This window comes from Eschrichtius robustus, chromosome 6, assembly GCF_028021215.1.
Source record: "Eschrichtius robustus isolate mEscRob2 chromosome 6, mEscRob2.pri, whole genome shotgun sequence".
Lineage (NCBI taxonomy): Eukaryota > Metazoa > Chordata > Mammalia > Artiodactyla > Eschrichtiidae > Eschrichtius > Eschrichtius robustus.
The window spans coordinates 30,755,300-30,774,917 of record NC_090829.1 but is presented as its reverse complement, the minus strand read 5'-3'; the positions used below and the strand labels follow the sequence as shown (position 1 = coordinate 30,774,917).

Here is a 19,618-nt window from a genome sequence, read left to right as displayed (position 1 = left end):
CTCATATAGATACAAAATAAAGAAAAAAATATTTTTTCCTTGTGATGAGCACTCTTAGGATTTCCTCTCTTAACAACTTTCATATATAATATACAGCAGTGTTCATTATATTAATCATGTTGTACATTTCATCTCTAGTACTTATTTATCTTATAACTGGAAGTTTGAAACTTTTGACCATCTTCATCCAATTCCCCCACCCTATGGTAACCACAAATCTGATCTCTTTTTAAAAAGGAACCCTTTTACACTGTTGGTGGGAATGTAAATTGGTACAACCACTATGGACAGCAGTATGGAGGTTCCTTAAAACACTAAAAATAGAACTACCATATGATCCTGCAATCCCACTCCTGGGCATATATCTGGAGAAAACCATAATTCAAAAAAGATACATACACCCCAATGTTCATTGCAGCACTATTTGCAATAGCCAAGACATGGAAGCAACCTAAATGTCCACTGACAGATGAATGGATAAAGAAGATATGGTATGTGTGTGTGTATATATATATATATATATATATATGTATATACACACACACATATATATACAATGGAATATTACTCAGCCATAAAAAAGAATGAAATAATGCTATATGTAGCAACATGGAGATTATCATACTAAGTGAATTAAGCCAGACAAAGACAAATATCATATAACACTTATATGTGGGATCTAAAAAAAAAAATGATACAAATGAGCTTATATACAAAACAGAAATGGACCCACAGACATAGAAAACAAACTTATGGTTACCAAAGGGGAAAAGCAGGGGGGGAGGGATAAATTAGGAGTTTGGGATTAACATACACACACTACTGTATATATAATAGATAACCAACAAGGATCTGTTGTATAGTACAGGGAACTATACTCAATATTTAGTAATACCCTATAAGGGAAAAGAATCTGTAAAAGAATATATATATGTGTATATATATACATATATATGTATATATATACACACACACACATATATATATAGAACTGAATCACTTTGCTGTACACCTGAATCTAACACAACATTGTAAATCAACTGTACTTCAATTAAAAAAAATCTGATCTCTTTTTCTATGAGTTTGTTATTCATTTTCTGAAGTATAATTAACTGACCTACAACCACTATATTAGTTCCTGGTGCACAACATAGTGATTCAACATTTCTATACGTTTCAAAATGATCACCATGATGAGTCTAGTTGCCATCTGTCACCATACAAAGATATTACACTATTACTGACTATATTTCCCAGGCTGTACATTTCATTCTTGTGACTCAAACTGGAAGTTTGTACCTCTTAATTTGCAAGATGCCACTTTTATCATATACTAAATTCTTGTGAGTCCATTTTTATGCTTTCTATTTTTCCATTGATTTTTCTGACTCTTCATATGCCAGGATCACACTGTTTTAATTTTATTGTAGCATTATGATATATTTTAACATCTTGTAGGTGAGTGCTTTTCACAACTCTTCTCTTCCAGAGCTTTTCTAGCTATACTTGCTTATTTTTCTACATTAATTTTAGAACATCTTGCCTAGTTTGGAAAAATCCTGTTGGTTAACAATTCTGTATTGTATAATTGAAAGTTGCTAAAAGTAGATCTTAAATGTTCTCACTTCCAAAAAAAAAGGTAACTGTGTGAGGTGATGGATGTGTTAACTAATCTTATTGTGGTAACCATCTCACAATGTATACATATATCATCACATTGTACACCTTAAACTTACACAGTGTATATGTCAATTATATCTCAATAAAGCTGGAAAAAGATCCTGTTGGGATTTTTAAATTTATACATTAAATTTATATACTAACTTAGGAAGTTACTTTTATATTGACTTAAGAAGAATTGATGACTTAATCGTTTTGAACCTTCCTTCCAAAGTTACGGTTTGCCAGTCCACTTGTTCAAGTCTTTTATGTTTTTTGGTTATGTTTTTACATTTATTTTATACATTTCTTACGTTTCCTGCTAAGTTTACTCCTAACATATTATCTTTTTTCTCTTTTATAAATGGAGTATTCTCTTCCATTATATTCTATATGTCATTTGTTTCTAGAAAACTATTAATTTCTGTGTATTAATTATAAATACAGCCACCTAGTTGAATTATTTCATTATTTGTAGTAGTCTTAAAAATTTGATTGCCATGATTTATTGGTTTACAATTATGTCTCCTATGATAGGGATAATTTTACTTACCCTTTTCAACTTTTAATTCTCATGTCAGAACGTTTTGGCTAGATGGCCAAGATGGTAGAGTAGGAAGACCCTGAGCTCACCTCCTCTCATGGGCACACCAAAACTAGAACTATTTACAGAGCAACTATTGATGAGGAAGACCAGAATCTAGCAGAAAAGATCTTCTACAACTAAAGATACGAAGAAGGAACCACAAGGAGATGGGTAGGAAGGCTAGAGATGCGATATAGTCAAGACCCATACCCCTGGGTGGGCGACCGACAAATGGGAAGATTATTACAATTGCAGAGGTTTTCCCCACGGAGCAAGGGGTTCGAGTCCCACGTCAGGTTCCCCAGCCCGGGGATCCTGCACTGAGAAGACAAGCCCCCAAAATGTTTGGCATTGAAGGCCAGTGGGGCTTACTTTCAGGAGAGCCAGAGGGCTGTGGGAAATAGAGACTCCACTCTTAAAGGGCACACACAGAATCTCACACAGTCCAAGACCCAGAGCAGAAGCAGTAATTTGAAAGGAGGTGGGGTCAGACCCACCTGCTGATCCTGTAGAGTCTCCCAGAGAGGCAGCAGGCAACTGGAGCGCCCCCTGGTGGCAGCCATTCTGGGGCGCTCCGTTAGGCCAGGAGGACACCGGTGCTGGCAAGTGTCATTTTGGAATCCTCCCTCTAGCTTACCAAAACTGAGACCCAGCCCCACGCACCAGCCTGTGAGCGCCAGTACTGGGACGCCTCGGGCCACGCAGCTAGCCTAGCGGGAACACAGCCCCACCCACCAGTAGGCAGGCTGCCTTAAGGAACCCTTGAGCACCCAGCCACCCTGGGACACACCCTGTCCATCAGAGGGCTCAGGACCCAAACCCACACACAAGTGCACTGGCATTAACCCCGGGACCCCAAGGTCCCTACAGCCAGAGACCACAGGACTTGGCTCCGCCTACCAGAGGGCCAGCATCAGCCCCAGGACCAGCATCACACAACAGTGGGCATTAGCCCCAGAAACCCCTGGGCCTCAGGTCTGTCCACCAGCAGGTTAACACCAGCTCCAAGACAGCTTGGACCCCTCAACCAGCTGCCCTGGGATCTAGCCCCACTCACCAGTGAGCCAGACCAGCTTTAGGACACCCCAGAACCCACAGGCAACCATTTCAGGAACTGACCCCACCCACCAGCATGCCGACACTAGATCCAGGAACCCTGGCCCCGCAACCAGTTACTCCAGAACCAGGTTCCACCCACCAGTGGGATAGCACTAGCCCTGGGACCCCCCTGGGGCTCTGCAGCCGGCCACCTCAGGACCCAGCCCACCAACCAGTAGCCAGCAGCTCCATACAAGTCAGGACCTGGCAACCAACCAGACCAGGGGCCAGCCATGCCTACAAGAGACGGGCATTTATTCCAAAAGGCAAGTCTAATGCAGAGTATAAAAATATACATGTATAAGAAAACATGCAGCTCAGGAAGCTATAAAGCACTTGGTTGTGATTTCTTAATGCCTATGAGCTTCTTTAAGATCCTCTGCCCTAGGTTGGTTTCTCTAAAAGCAGAGCCTGAGACAGGGATTGGGATGTATGCCAATTACTGAGGGAGAACTCAAGAAAAACTTAGTAAGGAAGAGAGTTAAGCAGGATTCGGAAAAAGAAAGAGCTGAAGAAGGATGTAGTCTCAGGTAAAGTCCAGCTATGGCCTGCTCTACAGAGATCCTCTGCAGAATTTTCACCCCTAAATATAAGAGAGTGGGCATTTTGTAGCCCCTTTGCAGTCAATTATTGAGGAGGGGTGCATAGCTTTCCTGGCAAGGCAGCTCCCATCAGCTGAGGGCAATTCTTTGGAAAAGGGGGTGTAGCTATAAGCCTTTAGCAGTAAACAGTAAAGGCAGCTGGAGGGGGTGAGGTAGGGTGAGCAAGACACCAAAACAGCACTAACTATGTCCTATGTTAATACTCTTTCTATCAAAATGCTGACAGCATAAGAAGATATCATTGTGTTGCAACACTTGAAAAACATGAGGCCAAAAGTATTAGCTTTGCAATGAAATCCTTTGCCTTTTTTATGTTTTCCATTTTCTCAAATTTCTTATAGTTGGAACTCAGACTGTGAATGAATAGAATCAGTTAACCAGTATAATAAGCACCTATCATGTGACTCACATTATGCTAAGTGCTGTTAAGAATAAAAAGAAATGAAAGATAGGGATTCTGTTCTAGGTCTGTCTTCAGGAAGAAGACAAGATTTACAAACACTAAAAAATGATCAGGGCTTCCTTAGTGGTGCAGTGGTTAAGAATCCGCCTGCCAATCTTCCCGGATGTGGGTTCAAGCCCTGGTCCAGGAAGATCCCACATGCTGCAGAGCAACTAAGCCCATGCACCACAACTACTGAGCCTGCGCTCTGGAGCCCGCGATCCACAACTACTGAAGCCCACATGCCACAACTACTGAAGCCCGCGTGCCTAGAGCCCGTGCTCTGCAACAAGAGAAGCCACCGCAGTGAGAAACCCGCGCACCACAACGAAGAGTAGCCCCTGCTCGCCACAATTAGAGAAAGCCTGCACACAGCAACGAACACCCAATGCAGCCAAAAATAAATAAAATAAAATAAATTAATTTTTTAAAATGATCAGACATAATAGCATTAGAACAAGTGTATAATACTGGGGATTTCAGAGGAGAGTCTTAGAATTAATAATACTGGGGATTTCAGAGGAGAGTCTTAGAATTAAGTTCCAGTAAAATATAAGCTTGCATAATGGTGATTAATATCTTTGCTCATTTTTTGAGGGTGGTTTGAAATATTTTCCACCAACACTAAGGGAAGTTGAAGGAAATAACAATGGTAAATTGTTCTAAATAACATAAGGGCAAGGACTAAAAGAAATACCAACTATATTGTGTTGTTATTGGGTAGATTCCATTATGCAGAGATGGAAAGGGAAAACCACAGAGTCATTTGCCTACACATTAATCTCCCTAGTGCAAGTGGATATTGTTCTGTACCCCGTGGCAGGATTAGAAATACCGCCAGGGAACAAGTACACAAAGTTGCTATGGAAACCAGAATGCTTCAGCTCAGAGTTATTTACAGAGAACTTCCAGGATGATTACCTTCAATAAAATCAACTCAGTTTTGCTTCACTCTGTGCCAGTGCATCCCAATTCAAATATCTAGTTCTAAGGGTCCTTCCATCAGCTGTACTTGGATGAATATGGATTCAAGTATCTGTGGATGGTGGTCACATTACAAAGTATAATTTATGTGTGGCATTTTTGTATTACATGCTTGATGCTTGTTCACACTTGCCTCAACCATTGTCAAGTTTTCTGGTTTCCGTAATAGAGGAACAGGTGGCTGTTGACTAATGCCACTGGCAGAGAAACATTTCCTCCAATGTAGCTGCTGTCAGTTTCACTGGATACTGTGGTACTGCGGGACTTCTCTCTCCATGTTCTCTCAACTCGCCTTTGAGGCTAGACAGTGACAGCTGCCTCTGGCCATCATTTTTGTCCTTAACTGTGAACTGGGATTCTCCCAGCTATCCAATAGGATCTTTGAAAACAGCTTCTTTCTTTTTTTGACAAAATGAGGATTTTCATAGCTTTTGAGGGATCTTTTGAACCATTTGATGTTTCAGCAGATGAAACTGTGGAGGCTGTCAAGCTGATGATAAAGGTACATACTTTGTCACTGAGCCACTAAGATGTGCATTAAATTTAACTATGCAGTGAAGTTTAAACTGTACGTGGGGTAGAGATACTATTGGGTGCATTTTCAGCAAACAGGGAACTAAAACTATTTGAAATATCATTGTTTGCTTACATAATTGTTTGTTAGAAGATATTAACTCTGGAGGTGTTAGACAGGAAAATTCTCAGGGGAAAAAAAGTTTAGCTTATCTTTATGATATTTGTAGATTGTGTATTGGCCAGATAGTATTACTGAAGTTCTTCATAAAAGGAGAAAAACAAGGCATTAACTCTAGGCCAGGTAAAGTGGAGCATACCAGTTGTCAGATAGATGGCCTGTGTGGTAAGCAAGCAACTATAAAGAACCAAAGGATTTTGGAGGTGGAGAGGACTTCTGGGCTATAGCCTCATTTTGCATCCAGGGAAAACTGAAGCTCAGATAGATTGACCATTTAACCTGGGATCACAGAGCCAGAATAAAAAATAATTTGGGTGCAGTACTTTTCTTACAAATTTCTTATAAATACTCACTATGAAATGGAAAATTAAGACAAATATTTAGGAACTGACCATCAAATGGTATTTAACTTGGAGATGATGTATTCCCAATTACTAAGGAGCATTTACTGAATCATAGTTACATGATATATAGTAAATTACTATGATCCCTAAAATCTATATCTTCTAACACAGAAGCTCTTAATCTTTATGTATCATGGATCCCTTTGGCAGTCTGGTGAAGCCTATGGACTCCTCAGAATGTCTTTAAATGCATAAAATAAAATACATACCCCCAAAAAGGAAACCAGTTATACTGAAATACAATTTTAAAAAATTAAAAAACATATTGTGATGTTGTGACGTGGGTTTCCTTATTAACACATTAACAAGTGTTTGCAGTGTATCTCATAACTATTACAATTTCAAAGGAGATCAGTATAAATAATATTTTGAGATATCTGCAACAACAATAATGGGATATGAAAATATCCGTGATTTCTATTGGTGACAAAGTCACAGGAACAGTCAATTACTGCTACTTTAGCTTGTTGTCTATATACATAAGAAAAATCCCAATTTTATTTGGAGTTAATAAAAAACAAATGTAGTTTTTTGCCACCTAAGTTCTAACCATCAACTTTTGGGGGTGTCTAAAGACTTCAGATTAAGAACCCCTGTCTAATACTTCCTCCTTCTGTCCCAATTTTATAATACTCAGTGGAAAATGTAAAAGATAAGAGATTACATTGCTGGTCTAGTAATGTAGAGATATGCTGTTTTCATAATATGCTATTGATTTTTAAGGATTATTTCCACATTCCTCTCTCTGAAGATGAACAAGGCAGGAGGTATCTGGAGCTGATGTACGCTGGAGCAGCCCTAAAGGACAGCTGGAGTCTTACTGATGTTGGAATATCTTTTTGTTCAACTCTCAAATGCTTTTTTAAGGTATGACGGATGATCAGAATAACATTTGTCCAAGATGTCTACCTCATTTCAGATAAAGTTATGAATAATTCAACCAAAGTATTTCACAACGTAGGAAGAGGTTTTCTCTTCTTGCCTTCCCCTCTCTTCCACTTGCATAACTAGACTTAGGCACAATTTGTGCTGTAAGGGGAAATAAGGCATGGAGACTGGATAGAGCTCCCTTTGTTTACTCTTTCTCTCCCTTCCCTCCTCTATCCCCCTTGTTGCCTGCCCCAAAACAGTCATCACAGAGCAACCCATAAACCAATATAGGATCAAGGCCAAGGGGCTGATCTGGAATACTGATATGGGAGAAAGATTAGGTCACTTCCACGGCCTTACAATGGATTAGGGGAATGAGGAAAGGGAAGAAATTCTCAGTAACAATAAGAATAAAATGGCAGTACCTACATTCAAATCCAACAGCGCAGCCATTCATGAATTACGTGTACATATAACAGAGAGAGCATTTTCCATTTATACCGTCCTTAATCAGTGGTGCTTAATTTGGGGTCCATGGCTGGCTTTAAGAACAAAACCCTAAAACTGCAAAATATGCAAAATTATGTACCTGGAGACTTTCTGGGTGAAGGATCCTTAACTTTTGACAATTTCTCAAAGAGACAGGTAGCCTAAAGAGTATTAAGAGCTGCTCTCTAGGACAGAAATAGTATTCAGTACTAGTTCTCTATCCCATATGAAAACACGAGCCTCAAGGAACTTAGTAAAGTACATATTCTCTGCTAAATGGGGCACTTATTTTCTCATAGTTAGCATTAAAAAAAGTTTATGGTAGCTAAAGCTAACTCTTTTTCTTTTCATGTATTTTACTGATTGACTAAGTGGGAAGTCTATTTTTTAAAGGAATTTTCTAAAATATTTATTATCAAGTAGTAAAGATAAGTCACAGAAAAAGAAACATTGTATGATCCCATTTATGTAAATAAAAAGGCCATATTTTATACATGTTTTAATGTCTTATAAGCATTTATTCATGTATCTATTTTTTAAAATCTTTTTATTATGCTTTTTTAGATACATTTTTAAAGTTTACTTTTTATTGGGGTAACATTGGTTTATAACATTACATTACATATCTTTCATGTGTACAGTATTATATTTCTACTTCTTTATACTCTACAGCCTGCTCACCACTAGAAATTTAGTTTCCATCCGTCTCCATACAGTTGATCCCCTTTACCCATCTCATCCTCCTCCACCACCCCTTCCCCTCTGCTAACCACTACTCTGTTCTCTATATCTACGTTTTGGTTTGGTTTGTTCAGTTTTTTGTGTTAGTTTGCTTGTTTTTTATATTCCATGTATGAATGAAATCATATGGTATTTGTCTTTCTCCGTCTAACTTATTTCACTTAGCATAAATTCCTCTAGGTCCATCATGTTGTCGCAAATGGCAAGATTTAATCATTTTTAAGGCTGAGTAGTTCCATTGTATATATATGTGTGTGTGTATATATATATATATATATATATATATATATATATGTTGTGTGAGTATATATACATACACATAGACACCACATCTTCTTTATCCATTTGTTCATTGATGGGCATTTATGTTGTTTCCATATCTTGGCTATGGTAAATGATGCTGCAATGAACGTAGGGGTGCATATATCTTTTTGAATTACTGTTTTGCTCTGTGGAATCTTTTTAGTTTGTTGTAGTACCATTTGTTTTCCTTTTGTTTCCCTTGCCTGAGGAGACATATCTAGAAAGATATTGCTAAGACCAATGTCAAAATGCATACTGCCTATGTTCTCTTCTATTGCATTTTATGGTTTCAGGTCTTACATTTAAGTCTTTAATCTGTTTTGAGTTGATTTTTGTGTATGGTATGAGATATTGATCTAGTGTCTTTCCTTTTTCTTTCTTTTTTTTTAATGTGGCTATCCAGTTTTCTCAGCAACATTTATTGAAGAGACTATGCTTTCTCCATTGTATGTTCTTTGCTCCTTTGTTGTAAATTAATTGTCCATATATGTGTGGGTTTATTTTGGAGCTCTCAATTCTGTTCCATTAATCTATACATCTGTTGTTCTGCCAATACCATGCCATTTTTATTACTATGGCTTTGTAATATAGCTTGAAATCAGAGCGTGTGATACCTTCAGCTTTGTTCTTTTTTCTCAAAATTGCTTTGGCTATTCAGGGTCTTCTGTGGTTCCATATAAATTTTAGGATTTTTTTGTTCTATTTCTGTGGAAAATGTCCTTGGGATCTCGATAAGGATTGCATTGAATCTGTAGATTGTTTTTGTTATTATGGACACTTTAACAATGTTGCTTCTTACAGTCAATGAGCATGGCATATCTTTCCATTTCTTTGTGTCTTCTTCAGTTTCATTCAACAATGTCTTATAGTTTTCAGTGTACAGGTCTTTCACCTCCTTGGTTAAATTTATTCCTAGGTATTTTATTCTTTTTGTTGTGATTGTAAATGGGATTGTTTTCTTAATTTCTCTTTCTGCTAGTTCATTGTTACCGCCTAGAAATGCAACAGATTTTTGAAGGTTGATTTTGTACCCTGCAACTTTATTATTTCTAATAGTTTTTTGGTGGAGTCTTTAGGGTTTTCTCTATATAAAATCATGTCATCCATAAATAGTGACATATTTACATCTTCCTTTCCAATTTGAATGCCTTTCCTTTTTCTTGCTTAGTTGCTCTGGCTGGAACTTCCCAATATGTCGAATAAGAGTGGCAAGTGTGGGCATCCTTGTCTTGTTCCTGATTTTAGAGGTATTGTTTTTAAGTTCTTGAAAAATGTCTAGTTATCAAAAAAGGAAATAAAAACAATTCTAATTTCTTCTGCTTTTCTCCCTCAGAGAAATACTCAGAAAATTGTAGTATAATACTTTTTTAAGCAGACCTAAATTCTATGTCATTTCTTAAATGTCTCATGTCTTTAAATATGTATACACATACTGTGTTTTTGTTACTGTACAGTATAAACCCTCTAAAATTTCCTGGAATTCTCCAACACCAATAATGATGTTCAAGACTTTTTTGTTGTTTGCTTACTTGGAGATAGTGGTATAAGATCAATACTAATATTTGAAATAGCTAGAGGAATCTAATTGAGCCATAGCTATTCAGGGATGTAGACAAAATGTGTTAAGAGTATGAATAGAATACTTTTACTCAACTAAGCACTGACTTTATTTTATTATTTTAAAAAATTTTTATTTATTTTTGAGTAGGTAGTACATTCACATAGTGCTCAATTCCAGTGGTACAGCAGGATACACAGTAAAAAGTCTCTCTCCTACCTCTGGCCCCCAATTTTCCTCCCCAAAGTAACCTGTGTTCATAGTTTTACTTACAAAAATATTTCATAACTTCTGCCAATTAAGCATCATCTGTCACAGTGATGCAAGCTGCCTTTGCACTGAACTCTAACCTTTCCCTGGAGTTCTAAACTGCTAATGACAAGAACAGAATGTAGAGGTAAAAGACTATTCTAGAAAGCCCAGGCAGAATATAATTATGAGTCACAGGACTGGCCGACATGAAGGGTTTAATTAAAAACTCTCGGGCTTCCCTGGTGGCGCAGTGGTTGGGAGTCCGCCTGCCAATGCAGGGGACACGGGTTCGAGCCCTGGTCTGGGAAGATCCCACATGCCGCGGAGCGGCTAGTCCCGTGAGCCACAACTACTGAGCCTGCGCGTCTGGAGCCTGTGCTCCGCAACAGGAGAGGCCGCGACAGTGAGAGGCCCGCGCACCGCGATGAAGAGTGGCCCCTATTCGCCGCAACTGGAGAAAGCCCTCGCCCAGAAACGAAGACCCAACACAGCCAAAGATGAATGAATAAATAAATAAATTTATTAAAAAAAAAAAAAAAAAAACTCTCAAGTTCCACAGAATTTTTACTGATCTTCATCTTCACCTTCTCTGGCAGAATCACATTTAGAGAATTTATCACTAGTTTTGGGAAGGAAAACAATATCTTGAATCTGAAGGAAGAGAATTACCTGCAAAGCCATAAATACTGGTTTCCATCCTAACTCAGTTCCTGTTAAATTAGATGATAAAACAGGCCTATTTCAGAAGTCCACACTATTCACTGTTTATGTATGATAACGTCCAAACTGGGTTTGTAACAACAAAAATACTTTATGAAAACATCCCTTGCTTCAAAGAATGAAGTCATATCAACTCTATACTGTTTGATCTATCTTAGGTAACCAAAGGCTACCTTCTAAGTCATATTATTGCTTTATTGCATAATTAGATGCATACAAACTTAAGTAGTACTTTTCCTATCTAACTATGTTACTTCATGCAATTAGTTCTATTTTCTGAGAATCTAGGAAAGCTAGAGTCTCAATTTATTCTGGTACAACTTAGAAATAGCATGATATGAACCAAAAACTTGGCAAGTAAGCAATTTTTTCTTTTTAAAAAGATGTAAGTAGATACCATGTGTCATGAAATAAATCCGGACTATTTGGTTTCTTTATTGCGCTTATATTTTTGTATGGATTACAAGGTTTTGCTTGTGTGAAAAGCAGGAAAGACATTAGATAAATGGAGGTGTTCTATTCTAAATAGTCAATAGATTTTCCAGTTTCTCTGCTAATTACACTTTCTCCTTTAATGGTAATGTAGACACATTTGGAAAAGTGAATGGGGGATGGCATAAGAACAGTGGGGAAAGAACATTGCCTTAATTTTTCTTTCTTTGGAAAAGAACTCCTATAGAAGCCATAAGAAATATTTTCTCTGGCATGTATCTCCATGTTCTAGTAGCACAGGTTTCAGCCCTGCCCATTCACTGCTGATGCTGTTGCAGTGTTCCTGTAAACCACGCGTGAGGCATTGCCAAGGCCTGGGTCACTGTGTGGCATGCAGAGGTGCTATTGCCATTTACCTCCTTCATTCTAACCCACGTAATTGTGGAAACTATTGCTTGAGTTTTGTTCATTGTTGTCACCCAGTGCATAGAATAATACCTGGCACACAATAGGCTCTCCATAAATATGTGTTGAGTAAATGAGTTGATGAAGGCTTGAGGGATAAAGTATGAAAATAAACAAGAAGGTATATGATTGTTGTGAGAAACGTCATAGGTATTGAGATGCATTTCGGGGTTTGGGTTCCCTCCCTTGCTGTGGCATCTCTCCTCCCCTTCTACCCTTGAGGTCAAGTGCTCTGGTCTTAGTGCTTTTCCCTATCCACCTTCAGGGTTCTTAGGTTGCAAGCAGCAGAAAGGAACCTGGACAATTAAAGAGGAAAACAAACATATAAGAAAGGCTATTGTGTAGTTCACAGTCTTAACAGGAAGATTAGAGAATCGGGCTCAGAGATTATGCAGCCAGAAATAATTTCTAAATCATGACCCACAACTAGTCCAGGAAGGCCCCTGGGGCAGCCGCCCTCAAAGCAGGCACTGGACGCAGCTGCCAGCCCTGTTGCCAGGCCAGCAGTGCTTCAGATCTGCCACTGCCAGGGAAGAGTCCCTGTGTCTGCTGCTTCTCTGCCTTCCTGGCTCTGAATTCAAAGTGGAGGTGGATGGGGAGGCTTGACTGGGCAGCACCCTGGTCACACATCTGGGTCGCACAGCAAAGGGGGCTGAGAAGCAACCATCTGGCAGTTTGTGTCTTCTAAACTGTGAGGGAGACTCATTCTCCCTAACACTCTTTTTTTTTTTTTCGCCACACTGCACGGCTTATGGGGTCTCACCGGGCATTGAACCCGGGCCACAGCAGTGAAACCCCGGAATCCTAACCACTAAGCCACCAGGGAACTCCCTCCCTAACACTCTTTATGGCTTCCCCTGCCTCCTTCTATCACAATACTTCCACCAACGGAGGGCTGCAGTTAAAACTTAGTTAATTCTTTCTGGCATCCTTGGAAAGTTGTTTTATGGTGAAAGATTGTGTTATTTGTGGCACCATTGAGTAGATGTCTATCAGACAAATTGGAGAAGTTTGAACTATAGTAGTAGGTCTAAAATTGATTCAAAATCATATACATTTTAGCTTTCAAAAGGCACTTTTAAAACACGAAGATCTAGGGACTTCCCTGGTGGTGCAGTGGTTAAGAATCCACCTGCCAATGCAGGGGACACGGGTTTGAGCCCAGGTCTGGGAAGATCCCACATGCCGCAGAACAACTAAGCCCGTGCGCCACAACTACTGAGCCTGCGCTCTAGAGCCTGTGAGCCACAACTACTGAGCTTGTGCTCTAGAGCCCGCAAGCCACAACTACTGAGCCCACGTGCCACAACAACTGAAGCCGGCGTGCCTAGAGCCTGTGCTCCACAACAGGAGAAGCCACTGCAATGAGAAGCCCACACACCACAATGAAGAGTAGCCCCCACTCGCCGCAACTAGAGGAAGCCTGCACACAGCAACAAAGACCCAATGCAACCAAATAAATAAATAAATTTATAAAAAAAAAAAACACCAAAGTCTATGAGATGCATATGTGAATTTAGATTTTAAACACAATTTAAACACAAAAACATGTATAAACATGCTCCTTAAAATGTATAATTTACAAATAAAAACATGTTTCTAAATAAAATGGCTATTTTTTTCTAATCTTAAAGCCTTAAAGGATAGTATATAAAGAATTTGGTGGGGAATTCTCTGGCAGTCCAGTGGTTAGGACTCCACGCTCTTACAGCTGAGGGCCGGGGTTCAAGCCCTGGTCGGAAACTGTGGGGAGCTAAGATCCTGCAAGCCATGAAGCGCAGCCGAGGGTGAAAAAAAAAGAATTTGTCAAAGAAAGTTGTTTCAATTCACTGTCCTAGACTGCAAGTATAACCTCTCCAGAATGACTATCAGAAAAAAGGAGACGTTCATGAGGCTAAGATGTTTATGAAGACATCTCAACTTGCAGTTTAACAAAAACAAACATTATTTCCCCTTTTGGTCTACTCTGGAACACATGGGGCATGTTTCTGCTTATTTGGTGCTGCAACTCCAAAATAGCAAAATATATTAAAAAAAAAAAAAAGTTGGGGGGGGGGAACCAAGAAGCGGAATAGAAGGATGTGCTCTCACTCCCTCTTGCGAGAACACCAGAATCACAACTAGCTGCTGGAAAGTCATCAAAAGGAAGACACTGGAACTCACCAAAAAAGATACCCGGCATCCAAAGACAAAGGAGAAGCCACAATGAGATGGTAGGTGGGGCACAATCACAGTAAAATCAAATCCCGTAACTGCTGGGTGGGTGACTCACAGACTGCAGAACACTTACACCACAGACGTCCACCCACTGGAGTGAAGGTTCTGAGCCCCATGTCAGGCTTCCCAACCTGGGGGTCCGGCAATGGGAGGAGGAATTCCTAGAGAATCAGACTTTGAAGGCTAGTGGGATTTGATTGCAGGACTTCGACAGGACTGGGGGAAACAGAGACTCCACTCTTGGAGGGCACACACAAAGTAGTGTGCGCATCGGGACCCAGGGGAAGGAGCAGTGACCCCAGGGGAGATTGAACCAGGCCTACCTGCTAGTGTTGGAGGGTCTCCTGCAGAGGTGGGTGGTGGCTGTGGCTCACCGTGGGGACAAGGACACTGGCAGCAGAAGTTCTGGGAAGTACTCCTTGGCATGAGCCCTCCCAGAGTCCGCCATTGGCACCACCAAAGAGCCCGGGTAGGCTCCAGTGTTGGGTTGCCTCAGGACAAACAACCAACAGGGAGGGAAGCCAGCCCCACCCATCAGCAGTCAAGCAGATTAAAGTTTTACTGAGCTCTGCCTACAGAGCAACAGTCAGCTCTACCCACCACCAGTCCCTCCCATCAGGAAACTTACACAAGTCTCTTAGATAGCCTCATCCACCAGAGGGCAGACAGCAGAAGCAAGAAGAACTACAATCCTGCAGCCTGTGGAACAAAAACCACATTCACAGAAAGATGAAAAGGCAGAGGGCTATGTACCAGATGAGGAACAAGATAAAACCCCACAAAAACAACTAAATGAAGTGGAGATAGGCAACCTTCCAGAAAAAGAATTCAGAATAATGATAGTGAAGGTGATCCAGGACCTCAGAAAAAGAATGGAGGCAAAGATCAAGAAGATGCAAGAAATGCTTAACAAAGACCTAGAAGAATTAAAGAGCAAACAAACAGAGATAAACAATACAATAACTGAAATGAAAACTACACTAGAAGGAATCAATAGCAGAATAACTGAGGCAGAAGAACAGATAAGTAACCTGGAAGACAGAATGGTGGAATTCACTGCTGCGGAACAGAATAAAGAAAAAAGAATGAATAGAAATGAAGACAGCCTAAGAGACCTCTGGGACAACATTAAACGCAACAACATTCGCATTATAGGGGTCCCAGAAGGAGAAGAGAGAGAGAAAGGAACAGAGAAAATATTTGAAGAGATTATAGTCGAAAACTTCCCTAACATGGGAAAGGAAATAGCCACCCAAATCCAGGAAAGGCAGAGAGTCCCATATAGGATAAACCCAAGGAGAAACACGCCGAGACACATAGTAATCAAACTGGCAAAAATTAAAGACAAAGAAAAATTATTGAAAGCAGCAAGGGAAAAATGACAAATAACATACAAGGGAACTCCCATAAGGTTAACAGCTGATTTCTCAGCAGAAACTCTACAAGCCAGAAGGGAGGGGCATGATATACTTAAAGTGATGAAAGGGAAGAACCTACAGCCAAGATTACTCTACCCAGCAAGGATCTCATTCAGATTCCATGGAGAAATCAAAAGCTTTAACAGACAAGCAAAAGCTAAGAGAATTCAGCATCACCAAACCAGCTCTACAACAAATGCTAAAGGAACTTCTCTAAGTGGGAAACACAAGAGAAGAAAAGGACCTACAAAAACAAACCCAAAACAATTAAGAAAATGGTCATAGGAACATACATATCGATAATTACCTTAAACGTGAATGCATTAAATGCTCCAACCAAAAGACACAGGCTTGCTGAATGGACACAAAAACAAGACCCGTCTATATGCTGTCTACAAGAGACCCACTTCAGACGTAGGGACACTTACAGACTGAAAGTGAGGGGATGGAAAAAGATATTCCATGCAAATGGAAATCAAAAGAAAGCTGGAGTAGCAGTATTCATATCAGATAAAATAGACTTGAAACTAAAGAATGTTACAAGAGACAAGGAAGGACACTACATAATGACCAAGGGATCAATCCAAGAAGAAGATACAACAATTATAAATATATATGCACTCAACATAGGAGCACCTCAATACATAAGGCAACTGTTAACAGCTCTAAAAGAGGAAATCGACAGTAACACAATAGTAGTGGGGGACTTTAACACCTCACTTACACCAATGGACAGATCATCCAAAATGAAAATAAATAAGGAAACAGAAGCCTTAAATGACACAATAGACCAGATAGATTTAATTGATATTTATAGGACATTCCATCCAAAAACAGCAGATTACACTTTTTTCTCAAGTGCACATGCAACATTCTCCAGGATAGATCACATGTTGGGTCACAAATCAAGCCTCAGTAAATTTAAGAAAACTGAAATCATATCAAGCATCTTTTCTGACCACAACGCTATGAGATTAGAAATGGACTACAGGGAAAAAAAAGTAAAAAGCACAAGCACATGGAAGCTAAGCAATACGTTACTAAATAACCAAGAGATCACTGAGGAGATCAAAGAGGAAATCAAAAAATACCTGGAGACAAATGACAATGAAAACACGACGATCCAAAACCTATGGGATGCAGCAAAAGCAGTTCTCAGAGGGAAGTTTATAGCTATACAAGCCTACCTCAAGAAACAAGAAAAATCTCAAATAAACAATCTAACCTTACACCTAAAGGAACTAGAAAAAGAAGAACAAACAAAACCCAAAGTTAGCAGAAGGAAAGAAATCATAAAGATCAGAGCAGAAATAAATGAAATAAAAACAAAGAAAACAATAGCAAAGATCAATAAAACTAAAAGCTGGTTCTTTGAGAAGATAAACAAAATTGATAAACCATTAGCCAGACTCATCAAGAAAAAGACGGAGAGGACTCAAATCAATAAAATTAGAAATGAAAAAGGAGCAGTTACAACAGACACCGCAGAAATACAAAGCATCCTAAGAGACTGCTACAAGCAACTCTATGCCAATAAAATGGACAACTTGGAAGAAATGGACAAATTCTTAGAAAGGTATAAGCTTCCAAGACTGAACCAGGAAGAAATAGAAAATATGAACAGACCAGTCACAAGTAATGAAATTGAAACTGTGATTAAAAATCTTCCAACAAACAAAAGTCCATGACCAGATGGCTTCACAGGTGAATTCTGTCAAACATTTAGAGAAGAGATAATACCCATCCTTCTCAAACTCTTCCAAAAAACTGCAGAGGAAGGAACACTCCCAAACTCATTCTACGAGGCCACCATCACCCTGATACCAAAACCAGACAAAGATACTACAAAAAAAGAAAATTACAGACCAATATCTCTCATGAGTATAGATGCAAAAATCTCAACAAAATACTAGCAAACAGAATCCAACAACACATTAAAAGGATCACACACCATGATCAAGTGTGATTTATCCCAGGGATGCAAGGATTCTGCAATATATGGAAATCAATCAATGTGATACATCATGTTAACAAATTGAAGAATAAAAACCATACAATCATCTCAATAGATGCAGAAAAAGCTTTTGACAAAATTCAACTCCCATTTATGATAAAAGCTCTCCAGAAAGTGGGCATAGAGGGAAACTACCTCCACATAATAAAGGCCATATACGACAAACCCACAGCAAACATCATTCTCAATGGTGAAAAACTGAAATCATTTCCTCTAAGATCAGGAACAAGACAAGGTTGTCCACTTTCACCACTATTATTCAACATAGTTTTGGAAGTCCTAGCCACGGCAATCAGAGAAGGAAAATAAATAAAAGGAATACAAATTGAAAAAGAAGTAAAACTGTCACTGTTTGCAGATGACATGACACTATACATAGAGAATACTAAAGATGCCACCAGAAAACTACTAGAGCTAATCAATGGATTTGGTAAAGTAGCATGATACAAAATTAATGCACAGAAATTTCTTGCATTCCTATACACTAATGATGAAAAATCTGAAAGAGAAATTAAGGAAACACTCCCATTACCATTGCAACATAAAGAATAAAATACCTAGGAATAAACCTACCAAGGGAGACGAAAGAACTGTATGCAGAAAACTATAAGACACTGATGAAAGAAATTAAAGATGATACCAACAGATGGATAGATATACCATGTTCTTGGATTGGAAGAATCAATATTGTGAAAATGACTATACTACCCAAAGCAATCTACAGATTCAACGCAATCCCTATCAAATTACCAATGGCGTTTTTTACAGAACTAGAACAAAAAATCTTAAAATTTGTATGGAGACACAAAAGACCCTGAATAGCCAAAGCAGTCTTGAGGGGAAAAAACGGAGCTCGAGGAATCAGACTCCCTGACTTCAGACTATACTACAAAGCTACAGTAATCAAGACAATATGGTACTGGCACAAAAACAGAAACATAGACCAAGGGAACAAGATAGAAAGCCCAGCGATAAGCACCTATGGTCAACTCATCTATGACAAAGGAGGCAAGGATATACAATGGAGAAAAGACAGTCTCTTCAATAAATGGTGCTGTGAAAACTGGACAGCTACATGTAAAAGAATGAAATTGGAACAATCCCTAACACCATACACAAAAATAAACTCAAAATGGATTAGAGACCTAAATGTAAGACCAGACACTGTAAAACTCTTAGAGGAAAACATAGGAAGAACACTCTTTGACACAAATCACAGCAAAACCTTTTTTGATCCACCTCTTAAAGTAATGGAAATAAAAACAAAAATAAACAAATGGGACCTAATGAAACTTCAAAGCTTTTGCACAGCAAAGGAAACCACAAACAAGATGAAAAGACAACCCTCAGAATGGGAGAAAATATTTGCAAATGAATCAACGGACAAAGGATTTATCTCCAATATATATAAACAGCTCATGCAGCTCAATATTAAAAAACAAACAATCCAATCCAAAAATGGGCAGAAGACCTAAATAGACATTTCTCCAAAGAAGATATACAGATGGCCAAGAAGCATATGAAAAGCTGCTCAACATCACTAATTATTAGAGAAATGCAAATCAAATCTACAATGAGGTATCACCTCACACCAGTTAGAATGGGCATCATCAGAAAATCTACAAACAACAAATGCTGGAGAGCGTGTGGAGAAAAGGGAACCCTCTTGC

General features: G+C 39.0%; 1 protein-coding gene across 1 annotated transcript in view; it reads left to right on the top strand.

Moving 5' to 3' along the window:
• The first annotated feature begins 5,783 nt into the window (after nucleotides 1–5,783).
• ANKUB1 (ankyrin repeat and ubiquitin domain containing 1) overlaps nucleotides 5,784–19,618 on the top strand; it is a 41,254-nt gene continuing 27,419 nt past the window's right edge. Inside the window, exons 1-2 of the mRNA XM_068547359.1 lie at nucleotides 5,784–5,873; nucleotides 7,193–7,336. Coding sequence (XP_068403460.1) covers nucleotides 5,784–5,873; nucleotides 7,193–7,336 — 234 coding nt within the window. The remainder of the gene's footprint in view (nucleotides 5,874–7,192; nucleotides 7,337–19,618) is intronic.